General features: G+C 41.4%; 3 protein-coding genes across 4 annotated transcripts in view; all 3 read left to right on the plus strand.

The window, feature by feature from the left end:
* Window positions 1-2,424, plus strand: part of LOC147055658 (cGMP-inhibited 3',5'-cyclic phosphodiesterase 3A-like) — a 43,448-nt gene extending 41,024 nt beyond the window's left edge. Inside the window, exon 14 of the mRNA XM_085914886.1 lies at window positions 50-2,424. Coding sequence (XP_085771012.1) covers window positions 50-339 — 290 coding nt within the window. The 3' untranslated portion in view covers window positions 340-2,424. The remainder of the gene's footprint in view (window positions 1-49) is intronic.
* Window positions 2,425-3,436: 1,012 nt separating this feature from the next.
* On the plus strand, window positions 3,437-9,164 carry LOC147055659 (uncharacterized). 2 transcript variants are annotated; one of them, XM_085915320.1, is made up of 10 exons: window positions 3,439-3,655; window positions 3,846-3,932; window positions 4,438-4,511; window positions 4,609-4,729; window positions 5,901-6,100; window positions 7,213-7,491; window positions 7,565-7,729; window positions 7,843-7,893; window positions 8,073-8,279; window positions 8,409-9,164. In XM_085915320.1, exons 1-10 carry the CDS (start codon window positions 3,594-3,596, stop codon window positions 8,438-8,440), a joined length of 1,278 nt encoding a protein of 425 aa, XP_085771446.1. In that variant the 5' UTR covers window positions 3,439-3,593; the 3' UTR covers window positions 8,441-9,164. The 2 variants fall into 2 exon arrangements, with proteins under 2 accessions (XP_085771447.1, XP_085771446.1); XM_085915321.1 differs by lacking the exon at window positions 7,843-7,893 and having other exon boundaries at window positions 3,437-3,655.
* Window positions 9,165-13,418: 4,254 nt separating this feature from the next.
* Window positions 13,419-14,485, plus strand: part of znf423 (zinc finger protein 423) — an 84,691-nt gene continuing 83,624 nt past the window's right edge. Inside the window, exon 1 of the mRNA XM_085915161.1 lies at window positions 13,419-14,423. Within this exon, the coding sequence (XP_085771287.1) occupies window positions 14,384-14,423 (40 nt within the window). The 5' untranslated portion in view covers window positions 13,419-14,383. The remainder of the gene's footprint in view (window positions 14,424-14,485) is intronic.

A 14,485-nucleotide genomic window follows, 5' to 3' on the forward strand; every position in this document is an offset into this window, starting at 1 on the left:
ATTTGATCGTCCTTGCATTTGAAGTGTAATCACATGTTTGGTATCACAGAGAAAACAGCCAAGAAGAGGCGGAAAGTGTTCTGTGAGATCACTCATCACCTGCTGGAGAACCACGAGATGTGGAAAAAAGTGATCGAGGAGGAGGAGGACCAGAAGCAGGGCCAAGGAGCAGAGTCGGCTCACGTGAACAGTGTAGCGGAGCCCGTTTTGGCCACTCACCAAGAAGAAGAGGAGCCGGGAAGCAGAGAAGAGCCGCTTGAAGGGGAGGATCCCGAAGAAGGAGTCGAGGAACCCGAGTGGTCCGCGTCGGCGCAGCAAGTGGACGAAGACCGGCAGTGAAGGCAACGTCCGGCCTCTTTCACGATTAGTACAAGTGTTTTGTTTTGTTTTCTTCTATACTATTTACTGAATCCTGTTTTTGCCAGCACATCACTTTAGACACAACACTGTAGATTGGGAATGTGTGCCTAAGAATAAAAACAGGGTGGGAAATTTTGTGCTTTACACGTTTTGTCGAAATATTTGAGTTCACCAACTATTTTAAAGGAGCTTTTTGTCTTGCAATATGAGATTATGCATGTTCTTTGGAATACAGACTCTTTTGTTACTGTCAAGGGAAAAATGCAGACTGGCAACACAGACCTTAACCACAATGTGGTAATACGGGACTGATGAAATTTGCTGCCAATTTATACCTAATTTTCTGAATGCAATGACATGGACATCCCCCGTTACTTGTACTTGTGCTTTAATTTAAGCAGGAGTTTTTGAGTGGAGGTCACAAATGGGCCATCAAATGAAGAACATTGGTGTAAATGTCATTCCTTGAACCTCGGCCAACATGAGTCTCTCACACAATAAATATTTATGAAAGCTAATTTTATGCACCGTATCGCCATGTATGTTTTAAATGCAGATGTTTCATCCTCATCGCAAGTTTAACTTTGCGTCCAAGTGAAAGATTCCCCTGCCTAAAATATGAATAAGGTTCTCCATGTTGTGGTTACAGCAAGATGGGAACTTGCAGCAGCAATGTTTTTATGGACTGATTCAAACAATCATTAGAAAAAAGGGAATAAACCAAACCAAGTTTGACATTTGAAATCTCAGAAGTCATAAATCCATGAGATGAGATAGACTATAAAGGGAATATTACATTCATGCCCTTCTTTTTCTCTACTTTTATTTCTTCAATTCTGCATTTTCTGTGTGTCCATTCCTCCATATGTGAACCTTAAACCCTCAGGAAATCTTCAACTGTTGAGATTCAACAAAAGCTCTACTAGGACAGTAAAGGTGTGCAGGGATATTATTGCAAGCTATTTTAGATGATGTCCACAATACACATTGAAGCACAGGATGTATGAAATCAGGTAGCAAAGTTAAGAACAACCATATGCATCAACTGGAGACCGGACTGAAATGATGTATACTGTAGATTGACACTTCAGAAAGTCGCATTCAGAAATGTTTGCCACATCACAAGTCATGACATCTTTGTGACGAAATACATAATGAGTCTGAGAAGTGCGATTCCCTTTTTGAGTAGTAATCACAGGCTCTCATGACTTTGCTTTCAAACACTGTCAGGAAAGAAAATGTGCTGAATTGGACACTTTCAGGGTCCAATGGCTGGAACAACTATTATACCACTGAAACAGGGGTTGTCAATAAAAATAGATCCCCAAGGTACCTTTTTTTCTGACAGTGTATGAGTGCAATGCAGTCTCAAATCTAAATTTAAATTATATAACAAAACATGACATTAGAATTATTCATCATGAACTATAAAGACAATAATGCTTAAAATTTTGACAAATTCATTTTGAGCCCAGAAGATTCCCACGTGAATGAACAGCCCACTTTGTTAGGATGAGAAGAAAAAAAAAAAAACATGAAAATTGAGTTAAATCCAAGTCATATGAGTGAAGAATGTGTCGCTGCATGGAATTTGAAAGATGTGAATCTGGGGATTTCATGTAAGATTGTTCCTTTACATCTATATTGGCAGATATTTTACCGACTTTTTTTTTTCCATTTCAATGTTTCCCACAGTGGATACTCCCACTGTACAGGAGGAGTCAGGGAAGGAATTTGACCGCTTTGTGAATGTGCGGTACATTACTCTGAACTTAAGAGGAGTTCCTTGATGAAAGCATCTAATTGGAAACCCTGTTTCTCGGTCCAATGCTGTCTTGTTTGAAATGTGGCTGTATGGCAACCAGTACACTTAGTAAATTTTGATGCATTCCATAGTCGCTCTCCAAAGATCCTGTGTGCATACAGTATTTCTCCTTGTGCTTCCACTTTGACCTAGAAACTGCTTTGTAGCCATGTTCAATGGCAACAATTGACATTTTTAACATTCATCACCGATTTGTCACTTCACAAAGACCATTAAACTGTTATGGGGTGGAGAACATATGTCATTTCAGTCACTATGTTATGTTGTTTTGTCTTTGTTCCTGTCCCACATTTGTAGGGTAGTAATCATGAGAGCGAAACCAGCTTTAAAATCACATAAGCGAAATTACTAAGTATTTTTTAGAACATGCAAATTATTATGACAAATTTGTTTCCTCTCACCAGTTGACTGCACTTACCATGTGTACGTAAATGCAGTGTTTTGTCCAAATACACAGGATTTGTGAACACAAAAGATTTCCCTTGCAGGTTAATGCTCCATTTTGTACAATATGAATATATGCTGTAAAGTAAAGACATTTTAAAACTACCAAAAACTTCGAGAAACACATTATTTATTTTCACCATTTTGTAATTTAGACACTATACTGTGGCTTCATAATTGCCAGACTTACTGGAAGTGCCTATTGGTATGTATAATACATGAATATATTTGAAGATTATTAGAAATTGTCACAAAGTGATCTAATTTGATGTTGTAATGTGAATACATTCAGTTATAAGACATACATTTTGTGGTATCCCTGTGTTTGTCTTTACTAATAGTGAAAACAAATGATGAAATGATTTCTTGATAGAACATGTTTTTATCATTTGAAAGTATGGAGAAATACAAATTAAAATTGCTTCATACAAATGTGGTCAATTTGGAAGAATCAACTGCAATATGCATACATTATTTGCTGTGCTTGTGACACAAACTTTTACAGAAAATGATTAACACTTCCATGTATTGTCATTATTATTTTTATTATCTCACTGGTTTGTTTTCATTAACATAACTTTATAATAGTTGGCTGAGAAAATATTATTGTCTTCAATCTAAATCCATATGGCGCCTCTGTGATGCATACTTACAATAAGTGACGAAATAATAATACAAATTGGACACTTTTAGTGTAGTTTTTGCACACAACTGGCAGGCAAACATTGCTTGCAGTACCAATGTTTAGCCACTGTACATAAATAAGTTGAAATTTGGCGCACTTCTTTAACAACTCTCAAACGCCCATAAATGTAACCGTAGAAAAAGAATTGGCCAGCCGCGTCAGCATCACCGACTCTGAGCTAGTTGTTTGCTAAGCGAGTGAAGACACACAAAGCAGACAAATTTGTCACCTCAACCGGCCATTGAGCTCCTTGCTTTGGGTTTTTGGGGCTCGGGTAAAATGTCTTCTTGGCCAACTGCTTGCAATGTTTCCCGGCGGCAGCAGGGTAACCCAAACGGGAGGTCAGTCACTCACATTCCCGTTTTTGCCTTTATTCTAGCATTAGCATGCTACTCAGGAGAATAGTAATCTAAAAGACATGGCAACGATAGTGCATACGCGCATGCTCGCGCCTCTGCATTCCCCATACAATGTTATCCATTAAACCTTTTTTCTTTCTTTTTTTTAATCCGTTTTTGTTTCGTGGTGCAGCGCTCAACCGTTGAGATTGTTCCGGAGAAGTGCGCCGTATCCAAGCAGGGAAGAGAGGAACGAAGATCTCAAGGATGCCCTGGAAAGGTGTGTAAAACTTCATTCAATTAAATTTTATTTTCGGGAATGTAGTGTAAAATCAACACAAGCTAAAGTCAGAGGCGGCGGACACAGTAGTAAGGGTTGCACTTTGAACAATAGCTGCCACCGTGCTCCAATGCATTCTATTGTTCATGTTACTCTTTGCACATTGTGTGATGGTTAACAAATAAGGAGTGGCCAAAAAAAAAAAAAACACACACACCACAGGGCCACATCCAGATCAGTCTGAAAGTTCCCGGCACTTTGCAACAATCACACACACAAGTGAATACAACTTTACTTTGCAATTTAAAAATTGTATTGTTCCTCACCCCCCCCCCCTCCTTATTGTTTGTGAACTGCTTGTTGTTTATTTGCTATTGTTTAAAACAAAAACTAAACAACAATATTGCAATATTGATATTTTGTTATATTGTGCAGCCCTGATACACATACTAATTAAATACTACTTTTTTTTTTTTTTTTTAAACGTTTACTGCCTCTCTTTCAGTTACAAAGAATTGGAACAGAAGCAACACTACACTGGCAGTGTCAAGTATGATGGTGCAAAGCATCAACCCAATGGTGAGAATTCCCTAAAGTTATAATGGAGGTTCCTTTATCCACTTGGGCGTTCCCTCGCCATTACGCATCAACCCTCTTGTCGTTTTGTTTGCTCCAGCTAAACCCGAGAACAATTCCGCAGACAGACGGAAAACCTTGTATCAGAAATTCTACAGGCAAGTGCAAGATGATCACACAGCTGCTGACTGTGTGATCATATCAGTTGCCAACCAGTGTCTGTAAGTAAAAATTTGAAATATGCTAATAACCACAGACATTTTATCCAGGACTTTTGGTCAAGGGCTTAAATAGTTACAAAGCTGGAAGGTTTCACAAGCCTCACTCAGAAGTTTATTTTATTTGATTTAAAATGTGATATACCCTATTTATCCTGACAAATAATCTCTTTATAGTTGACACAATAAGAACTCTTTTGTTTCAACAACCACATGCATCCTTTTATGTATTTTTGCACCTTAAAGTTAATCCCATGAATAGGTTCAATGCAATTGAAACAACAAAGCAGTGTTAACGCTTGGTGAAAACAGTGCCTTGTTTGTAGTGTGCTTAACTTTAATCGTTAATTGTTGTTGTTCTACAGTATAAGGTCTGAAACACAGAATCTGACACAATAAAGCCCAAAGACTTTGCTCGCAGCACACATTTCAGATGAAAAGTCTGAAAAAGAACATTTGCAACATGACATCGTCCACTTCCATATTGCTGATGACCACAAAATCTTAAGTCGGACATCACTCCCACCAGAAATGTTTACGTTTTTACTGACATAATTGAACACTATATTAATCTAAAATGTTTTCTCAGAATGTTGATTTTTCACATTCATGCATATGTTAAGTATGGTGGTAGAACCCTACACAAATACTGCTCTTTCATGCTTCTTTTATTGACCATAGTACCACCTAAAAAAAATTGTTGTTGTTTACCACTCAATTTACATGGAAAGTATTCAACTGCAAACATTTCCCTAAAATATCACAACCCTTAATGTCCTGTATGATGTGTGTACATTTAATATTCAAAGATGACACTGATTTTTTTTTTTTTTGTCAACACACACTTCCATTCAGATTTTCTTAGGTCGGGTCACATGGTACAATGCATAAAGTCCACAAAGTCATCCAAACATTACTTTGAAATCAGCTCCATTCACAGCATATGGTCCAATTGAGACATCTGATTTTTACACCAAAATGATTTGGTACATTTGGTACTCCAAATCCAAGTGTCTCATTTTGTATCTCACCGGGGTTTTGCAACACTTCTAAGGTGTCACCTAAAACACATTCAACCATTGCGTCTGATTAATTTGATTTGAGTTGGTCTTGGTTCCAGTTGAGTCAGTCAACAGAGAAGTGTTGAGTTAACGTGTTTCTCTTCCTCTTAAAGGGATTACCCCAAATCGCTAAACCAGTGCTTGCAGGAGCGTGGCCTGTCGGTGGAAATGCTCTATCTGCAGGCGGAGTCAGGCCTGACGCAAGCCCTGCAGGATGTCCGAGGTGTTGGCTCCCCGTTATGTATTCTGGTGGAGCAGAAAAATGTAGCTCTGTCCTCCTGCACAGTTATCATTTTCTCAGAGCCCCTCAAAAGTAAGTCCCGCCCCCCTCAAATTCACCTATAATGACAAAGATCCATCCCCTTTCTAAGCCCCCCTACAACTAATCATGCAATGCACCGTGCACGCACGCACGCACGCACACACACACACACACACACACACACACACACACACACACACACACACACACACACACACACACACACACACACACACACACACACACACACACACACAAATATCCTGTCACATTACCTAAAAAACCAACTAAAGAACAAGAATTCAAGCTCACCTTTTGATACATTACAAATGTATTTAAAAATCCCCCAAAAGTATCCACATTCCCTTTCATTAATATCAAACAGATTGCGTCATGTCAAGAGTCATGACCTCCAGTCCTTAACTAGCAGAAATCAACGCTTAAAGAAAACAATATTACAACTTCCTTTTCCACGCTTCTTTCCCAGCTTGCTGAAGAGAAAACTGAAATGATACCCCATGAAATCAACTCTCAGCTCAGCTCACAGTTCATGACATCCAGAGTTGGATTTCTTTTCTTTAGATGGTAAACTAATTGAGACTGAATCAAGCCCGTCGTCTTGCTCCATTTCTATGCATTCAGATATAGTTTGGGGATTTATTAGATACATTTATGAAGAGACTAAAATCCAAATGCTCACGAGTTTTTTTTTTTTTTTTGCACACCTCATTGTTACAGTTCTTTTTCTTTGGCGGGGACAATACAATAATAACATATGCTTCAATTCACCACATACTTATCAAGCAATTTCATGACCACGCACAATTACATTAAAACCCAAAATAAAGTCGAAATTTAGTTTCGAATAAACCATTTATTGCCATACTTTTCCGACCATACTCTATAAAAAAATGAAAGAAAATAATATTACTGTAAATAAAACGGGATCAATTTCTTACTGCACATTTTACTGTTAGTCTGTGAATTTTGCACTCTGCGCACAATCCTGCGCAACGTTCTAGCAATTCCAACAATTGTAATCAAACTGAGCCACTAGACAATATCAACATAAAGCCAATTCAAATTATTTTGTTTTCTTTTACGGCATCCCTCTTGAGGCCCCTCTGACATGATTCGGGTTCACCCTCTACTTTTGCCCACAGTCCACCGCAACATGCCCAAAGAGCAGGCCATGGATTTTGTCCAAACAGAGCACAGGCGCGGAGTCGGTAAGGAAGGGAAACAAAGGGACCCCGCAGATATTGCATCACAGGCCTCGCAGTTGCTCGGGGAATTTCTGGATAGGGAAAAGATTGAGCGCCACCTGGTTCCCGCGGACACACGTCAGTCCCTCCAGCTGCTGGCCGAGGGCGTGCACATTTACGCTGAGGAATTGGAAGCCATTTTGGCGTTCGTCCACACCCGGCAGGAACATTTAAGAGGTGCGACGCCGTGCGGTCGCGTGGGTGACATTGACGCGTCTGCTCCTTGACTCCACTTCCGGTTTCTCACCAGCGAGCAACGGCGGCGAACAGAAGAGTAAAATGTTCTCTTCGGCACCGGGAAATCCGCCTCCCCTTCTCCCGACGCTGCTCGGCCCGCCTCAGTGCACAAACGAGGCTGGGCGCCCGCTGATGGAATCTCCTCCGCCCCCACCGATGCCACTCTTACCTTCGCCAGGTAAAAGACCTTACACCGCCAGGGGTCAAGCCCTTTCTATGTTGCCCATATTGTGTCATTTTTTTGCATACTAAAACATTCTCTTACTGCTATTTTCCACAACTTCTCTTAAGACTCCATAGAACATTATCAAATGCAGGGGCTATACTCTACAGTATATGAAGGTGATTGCACATTTAATTTTTTCATTGTACATTTATTTTTCCATTTGTATTTTATGTAACTGGTAATACTAGTAACATACATACATTCTTTCTCATTTATGCCAAAGAGAATTGAATATTAAAACTGTCTATACTTAGTGACCAAAGCGTTGATGTATTTTCTTTTGCCCGCTTTTTAGGTTCTCATCTGAAAAGCAAGCCTCCCCCTCTGCTCTCTTTGCAACAAAAGCCATCCTTACACAACTCTTATGGTGGCCCCAGTTTGCTAGGTAGCCCCCCAATGACGCGCCTCCCCCTACGTCACCAGGGCCCAAGAGGGTCCCTCGGCATGAGAGGTGCTCCACCTTCCCTCAAAGGTTCTCGCCCTCCACTTTTGTCTCTCCCAGGTGGGTCTTTCCATTTCATTTGATGCATCCAAGAATCGATATTTTAATGCATAGTGTTGACGTGTCAAAGCAAGAAGAAAATAGGTTGGGATTGAATGACATATTTGGTCCACTTGTCTCTCTCCCCAGGTGTCCCTCGCCTTAATGCTCCCAGACACTAAGCATGCAGCATCCAAGAATAACTTTGTATTTAGAGCCTGTCTTTTGTTTTGTTTTTTTAAGTCTCTGTTGGGTTCAATTTTTTAAAAGGCAGAGTGAAACGAGAAAATACATCAAAGACATTGAAAAATGGTTGGTACATTATGTGGCTGGAGTATTTTTTGCTCTTTTTTTTTTTAAGTATAGTTAATTATGAAAATATTTTTAAAGAAATCAGCTGCAAGACAAAATATGTAAAGTAAACTTATGTGAAGTTTTTTCCAACAGTTAAAAGTTTAAGTTGTTTTCGAGTTACACAATGCAGAATGTTGTGGATTCAAACGGTCCTCCAGTATGTTCAATGTATAGGCTTTCTTGGACGGTTTTGCTGCTTCTAACGTTCATTAGTTGAAACAATCATCGATAGTTGAAATAACATCATGTTTTATCCTCATTTTTCTCTGGATACATTTGTGTTAGATCAATCCTTTTGAAATTGGTTGCAGTAATGGTGTTAAAAAGAAGTTGCATTGGATGGAAACTAAAGTTGTTGACAATTTTTGAGACTTGTACTTTTTAAAACTATAAAAGAAGTATAAATTAAGCATTTGTGGCTGTTAAATGTGTTCAGTAATGTGCTGTTTTGATGCACAGATGTGGGAACTGGCGAGTGTTCTCTGCACAGCAAACTGTACAAATGTGTTTTTTTTGTTCGGGAGCTTCAATGTAATAAATTCATTCAATATATTATGTTGTGAGGCGCGATTGTTAAATCAACTCAAATTTACCCATCACTCAGCATCCTATTAAACCAGGGCTATGTCGCCTTTCTATCAGCTTCGCAGTGGGTCAAAGGTGTCAGTAAATCACTATCACTCTCCGATTTCTTGCCTTTTACGCCGCTTGGAAAATAATTTCACAGTCCGTATGTGCGTGTGCTCGCCACATGATCTCTTGAGGTGATATCAAGAATGAACCCTCGACACCCCAGCAAACACCTTCCCTCCCATCACCAGAAACAGTGTTAATTGTTACGATGGCACCTTACTATAACAAGGCTCTAATTATCAACATGTTTGCCCGTCGAAGCGTGTATCTGGCACCTTTGCGTGGCTTGTGTGTCCTCAACTATAATACGATGTATTATACAGTATGTGACGTGTATAAATTCAAAATACGAGTCTTGTTGCCAGGCCATAAACACAATCTGTGAGTTGGGCTGTTTGATAGGCTGCCTACCTGATAGAACACAAGAGTTAAATATTTGGCAGGCTGGTTTGTTGGCTAGTTAGCTGTCTGTCTGTCTGCCTGTACAAGCAGCTGGTTCGTTTCCTGGCTGACTGGCTCAGAGCCTGCTTGGCAACACCGGATGTATACACAGCCAAGCTTCCACACTTCAACGCATATTAATTGGGTTAAGTTTTCCCTCCGCAGATAACACTTGTGGAGTGGGAGGGGGTGTCTTGTGTTTTGCAGAAATGTCATTGTGTAATTTATTTTTTTATGCAGTCATAGTTATTTAATCTATTAAGTGTCAATCCTTTACTATCTCAGTATTACCTATATGGTAGTTTTGAGTGATTTAGAGTCAAATGTAAATTGTACAATGACGTGCACACACTACTTATGGCCACTAGAGGTCAGCAGATAGACGATACTGCCTGTTATCTTAGGTTAAAAAAATATTTAAGGGTTCACACTGTTTTCTTTGTTGCTACCTTTAAACACTCTCGTCATCTTGTTCTTCGCTCTGAGACAATTTGCTTCACTGATTTCTTTTTCTGTAATTTGCTATATTTCTGAGGAAATTAAGTTCACTCAAAGTGTGTCAATGGCTCTTTGGCCATCTGAGGACTTGACTGCAGTCAAGAGTATACCTCACCTTTGACCCAAATCTATAAAAAGCAGATGTATGGACAATATTGTATGACTTGCATTGCACTTAGCAATCAGGATGTGTACAACAAGTTCAGTCACAAGTTATTTTACTTGTTGTTGCATGGTCAGCATAGTCATAGTCAGATTTTCTGCCACCTTTTCTGGCATCACAAAAATCATCAAATCATGCTTGTCCTATGAATCTGCTTGTCCATTTTGGACGTTGCAATGTGATTCGCCTATAACTAGTCCTTGGTCCTTGTAAACCGTTTTGTTCTTTTGGTATGAAATCTTAAAGGCAAATGCATATTTTGGAAGCTGTAATTCGCCATCTGCTCCCGCTTTAGTCCATTCATTTCCTGTATGTATGAATTCCTGCCTTATGTCAGTCGAGCGACTTACTCCGTTGTGGCTGGTTGTTTTCCTCGGTGTGTGTGTGTGTGTGTGTGTGTGTGTGTGTGTGTGTGTGTGTGTGTGTGTGTGTGTGTGTGTGTGTGTGTGTGTGTGTGTGTGTGTGTGTGTGTGTGTGTGTGTGTGTGTGTGTGTGTGTGTGTGTGTGTGTGTGTGTGTGTGTGTGTGTGTGTGTGTGTGTGTGTGTGTGTGTGTGTGTGTGTGTGTGTGTGTGTGTGTGTGTGTGTGTGTGTGTGTGTGTGTGTGTGTGTGTGTGTGTGTGTGTGTGTGTGTGTGTGTGTGTGTGTGTGTGTGTGTGTGTGTGTGTGTGTGTGTGTGTGTGTGTGTGTGTGTGTGTGTGTGTGTGTGTGTGTGTGTTTAAGGGAGTCAAATCCTCGCAAAGCTGACAGAGGGTGTAATCGCAAGCTATGTGATTTGACAATGCAACTCTTAGAAGCTATTCAGCCTCAGGCCTGTCCTTGACCCTTAAGGAGCTTGTAATGTGGCCTTTTTTTCTCCACACTCTTTTGTGTTTACTGGCAAAACCGAGCAGAGGAAAAAAGGGGGGCACAAGGGGACCAACCACTGAGTGAGGGCTTTTGCCCCTCTGTGCCAACGGCAGTCACATTAGGGGAGCGCAACACACAGAGAAAGCCGCACACACACACAGGACCTCCTGGTGTGCACTCATTTCATGAGGGGGGAGTGTGAGGGTCGGCGGGTGAAGCGGAGGGAGACAGGAGGGGGCGGGGGGGTCAATCTTAAAGGCTGTTCTGCCTCTCCACAGGAGGACACGGTCTGCAGAGGCCAGTAGTCCCGCTGCTTAGCACCGGGAGTTCCACGTTACCCAGTTATCCATGACAACCAGAGAAGGAACATGCAAAAGCTCAGCTGTGGCCAGAGAGCACTCAGTTGGAGCACAGAGGGAAGAACAAAGCATCCAGTGATTTTCATTTTCCCTCCCTCTTTTGTCGGCTTTACTTTGTCCATACACACACACACACACACACACACACACACACACACACACACACACACACACACACACACACATTTCCCGCTTTTCTTTATTGGACATAAAGAAGCTTTGAAGAAGACACAACATGCACATACACTTGATTTACGTATGTTCAATAAATAGTATGCTTGCTTTTCAGAGAATTCCCTTTTGAAGAACACTTCAATTCTTTAGTGGGTTGATATCTAAAACACAATGTATCTATATTAGTGACAAAAAAGGAGCAGACATTTTCGAAGGGTGTAAAATGCTCATTATACACGGTTAGGCTCTGCTCAGCCCAAATGAACAGGCTTAAACTAATCCTGTCAGAGACTTCCCTGAAGAAATTGCTACAAATGGGAAAAATATTAAACCCCTTTAAGACAAAGAAACCATTTAAAGGTGGAACATGCTCATTTTCAGCAAATAATTATGATTGGGTTCAAGTCAATCCGGAGCTTTGTTTTCTTTAGCACGCATGCACACCCACTGTTTTTACAAAACTAAAATCATGTATTTTAAAGAATCTCATGTCTGGGTTGTGTGTGTGCAATAATTAAAATAGGGAATTGATGATACTTTGTTAGTTTAACTTGCCAAAGCGCTACTATATAACCCATTTGACATTGACAAAAGAAGTTTCTATAAGATTGCAGGAGTTAAGTCAACAAAGGTAAATAATGTCAATTTTGCCAATTAACCTATCAGAAGCTCCCAAAAATATGACATCATCAGGGGCCCCCCCAAATTATTTAAAGGCATAAGAATCTTACTTATTTTGAAAAACGTGAGTGTAAATATTTTTCTCCATGTGCAACGTGATTGGCTGGCGATTATGCTTACTACACTTCCAGGGGCGTAGTCATAATTTTTTTTCACCGGGGTGGCTACTGACCAAGGTGAAAACCACTGAGGGGTGGCCATGTGTCTGTGTAGAACAGTGTCTATGGCCACCAATGACCACCACTTAGCTCCGCCTCTGTCCGCCATCCAAAGTCTGCTGGGATAGGCTCAAGTTTATCAGTGACCTGAGTGAGGATAAGCGGTACAAAAAAAAAAAAAAGAGTGGACGGGTGTTTGGGTGTGAGGAAAACATTGTTCTAATTTTAGTCTTGAGCTGAAAGGTCTGGGCATCTTGCCATACTCAAAAAGCTTTACCAAGCTTTTCTCCCTTTGCACATTAACCCTCCTGTTGTTTCTTAGCAACAATGTTCATGGGTCAATGTTATGCACTCTATTTTAGTCAAGACATGCAACACAAATCAAATTCTATGTTTGAATTATTTATTGAAGAGAAAAGTAAGGTCAGCTCAGCGAGTTCATTCCTAAAAAGAAATTCAAAATGTTCAAATAGGGAAATTTCATTATCAACATAACATCAGTTAAGAAAGTTGTCAGTTTTGTAAAGTTGTCTTGTGAGTGAAATGAAACAAGATTTTTATTTCAGTATACAGTAGCTATGTGCTTCGCTTGGCATTAACTACCAACATGCATGGATTTTAGGCTTATCCACTATTTTCACCTCAAAATTCAAATATTTTGTGAGCAGAGTGCTTCGGCAGAAACACTGACCCATCGAATTTATTTCCTCCATATCACATTGTAATCCAACTCCACATTTTCTCTCCGTCTCCTCCCTGTCAAGTCGCTCGGTCCCCGTTGTAACGTCACAATTCGGCCGCGGGTAGGCGCTGTTGCCCAACGCTCCCCCTGCTTTCGCCACCTCTCTCGGCCTCTCTCTCCGTTCCCTCTCCCCATCAAGCCCTGCCTTGCCTCTCTGCCTCAGCCAACCCGGGCTGTGCCGAGCTGCTCCCTGCGGGATCAGAGCGCTCCCCCGCCGGGACCCTTCTCTCACATCCCCCTGCTGGGACGCGGCTACATTTCCAGCCAAGCACTGCCTGCCTTGGCTTTATTATGTGTGTCTGCGCCGCAGCCCCGCCAGCAGAGGCAGGCAGAGGAGGAGGAGGGAGACTGGTAGCCAGAGTCAGGACAAAGAAAAAGCAGGGAGACAGAGGCTAGCGAATTTCTGGCTCTTATTATCACCACAGGGCACAGGGCTTTGGGAAATAAGAACACGTTAGTAGTCAAATTCCTCACGCGAGGGGGGTTGGAGAGAGATGCGCTGCGTCCGTGCCACCCGAGCACTACTATCCAAGGGACGGAGTCCGCGCGACGCTTTCTCGGAGGGCAAAGACGAACTCAACTAAAAGCAGATACTGGTAGTGACTTTGACAGTGGGCATAATCCGTCCCACCTATATATGTCAGTTTCCTCTGCGCTCGTCGCCTTTTCCTCACCTGGATCTCCACGTTTTTGCGCAAACGGACTTTGACGGTATTTCCGAGTGTCGCGTTTAAAGCAGAAGTTGTTTATTCTACAGGTTGATTCCTCTTCGTGCGTCCCTCACGCAAGGCGTTCCCGACTCCACGCGTTTTGGGATACACGCAGTGTGTTTTTGTTTTTTTCTTTCCTTTTTTTCCTTTCACTGACGCTGAACTCGAGCGAGCCAAGGTGCCGCATTGCAACAGGCGAAAAAGCCGCGGCCGAGTGGAGGAGGAGGAGGGCGGTTGAACCTCGGTGGCTGTGCCCGCCTGCATGGTGAGCTGAAAACACGGAACGGAGCAACAAAAAAGAAAAACACAAAAAAAAGAGAGAGAAACAAACAGCAACAGCAGTCAAATTAAACCTCGCTGCAGAGATGTCCAGACGAAAGCAGGCCAAACCGCGCTCTGTGAAAGGTAAGTTAAAAAAACCCCCCAAAAAACACGTCTTGCACTTTCTGTTTAAAAATCAGTGCGGC

The sequence above is a fragment of the Syngnathus leptorhynchus genome, chromosome 6 (assembly GCF_054491065.1).
Source record: "Syngnathus leptorhynchus isolate UIUO chromosome 6, UIUO_Slep, whole genome shotgun sequence".
In the NCBI taxonomy this organism is placed as follows: domain Eukaryota; kingdom Metazoa; phylum Chordata; class Actinopteri; order Syngnathiformes; family Syngnathidae; genus Syngnathus; species Syngnathus leptorhynchus.

Excerpts from the sequence above, each read along its gene's own strand:
- LOC147055659 (XM_085915320.1), top strand. The coding sequence starts at position 3,594 with ATGTCTTCTTGGCCAACTGCTTGCAATGTTTCCCGGCGGCAGCAGGGT. Across the intron at positions 3,656-3,845 it reads CAGGGTAACCCAAACGGGAG|CGCTCAACCGTTGAGATTGT; the intron begins GTCAGTCACTCA and ends TTCGTGGTGCAG. Across the intron at positions 7,730-7,842 it reads GCCACTCTTACCTTCGCCAG|ACTCCATAGAACATTATCAA; the intron begins GTAAAAGACCTT and ends ACTTCTCTTAAG.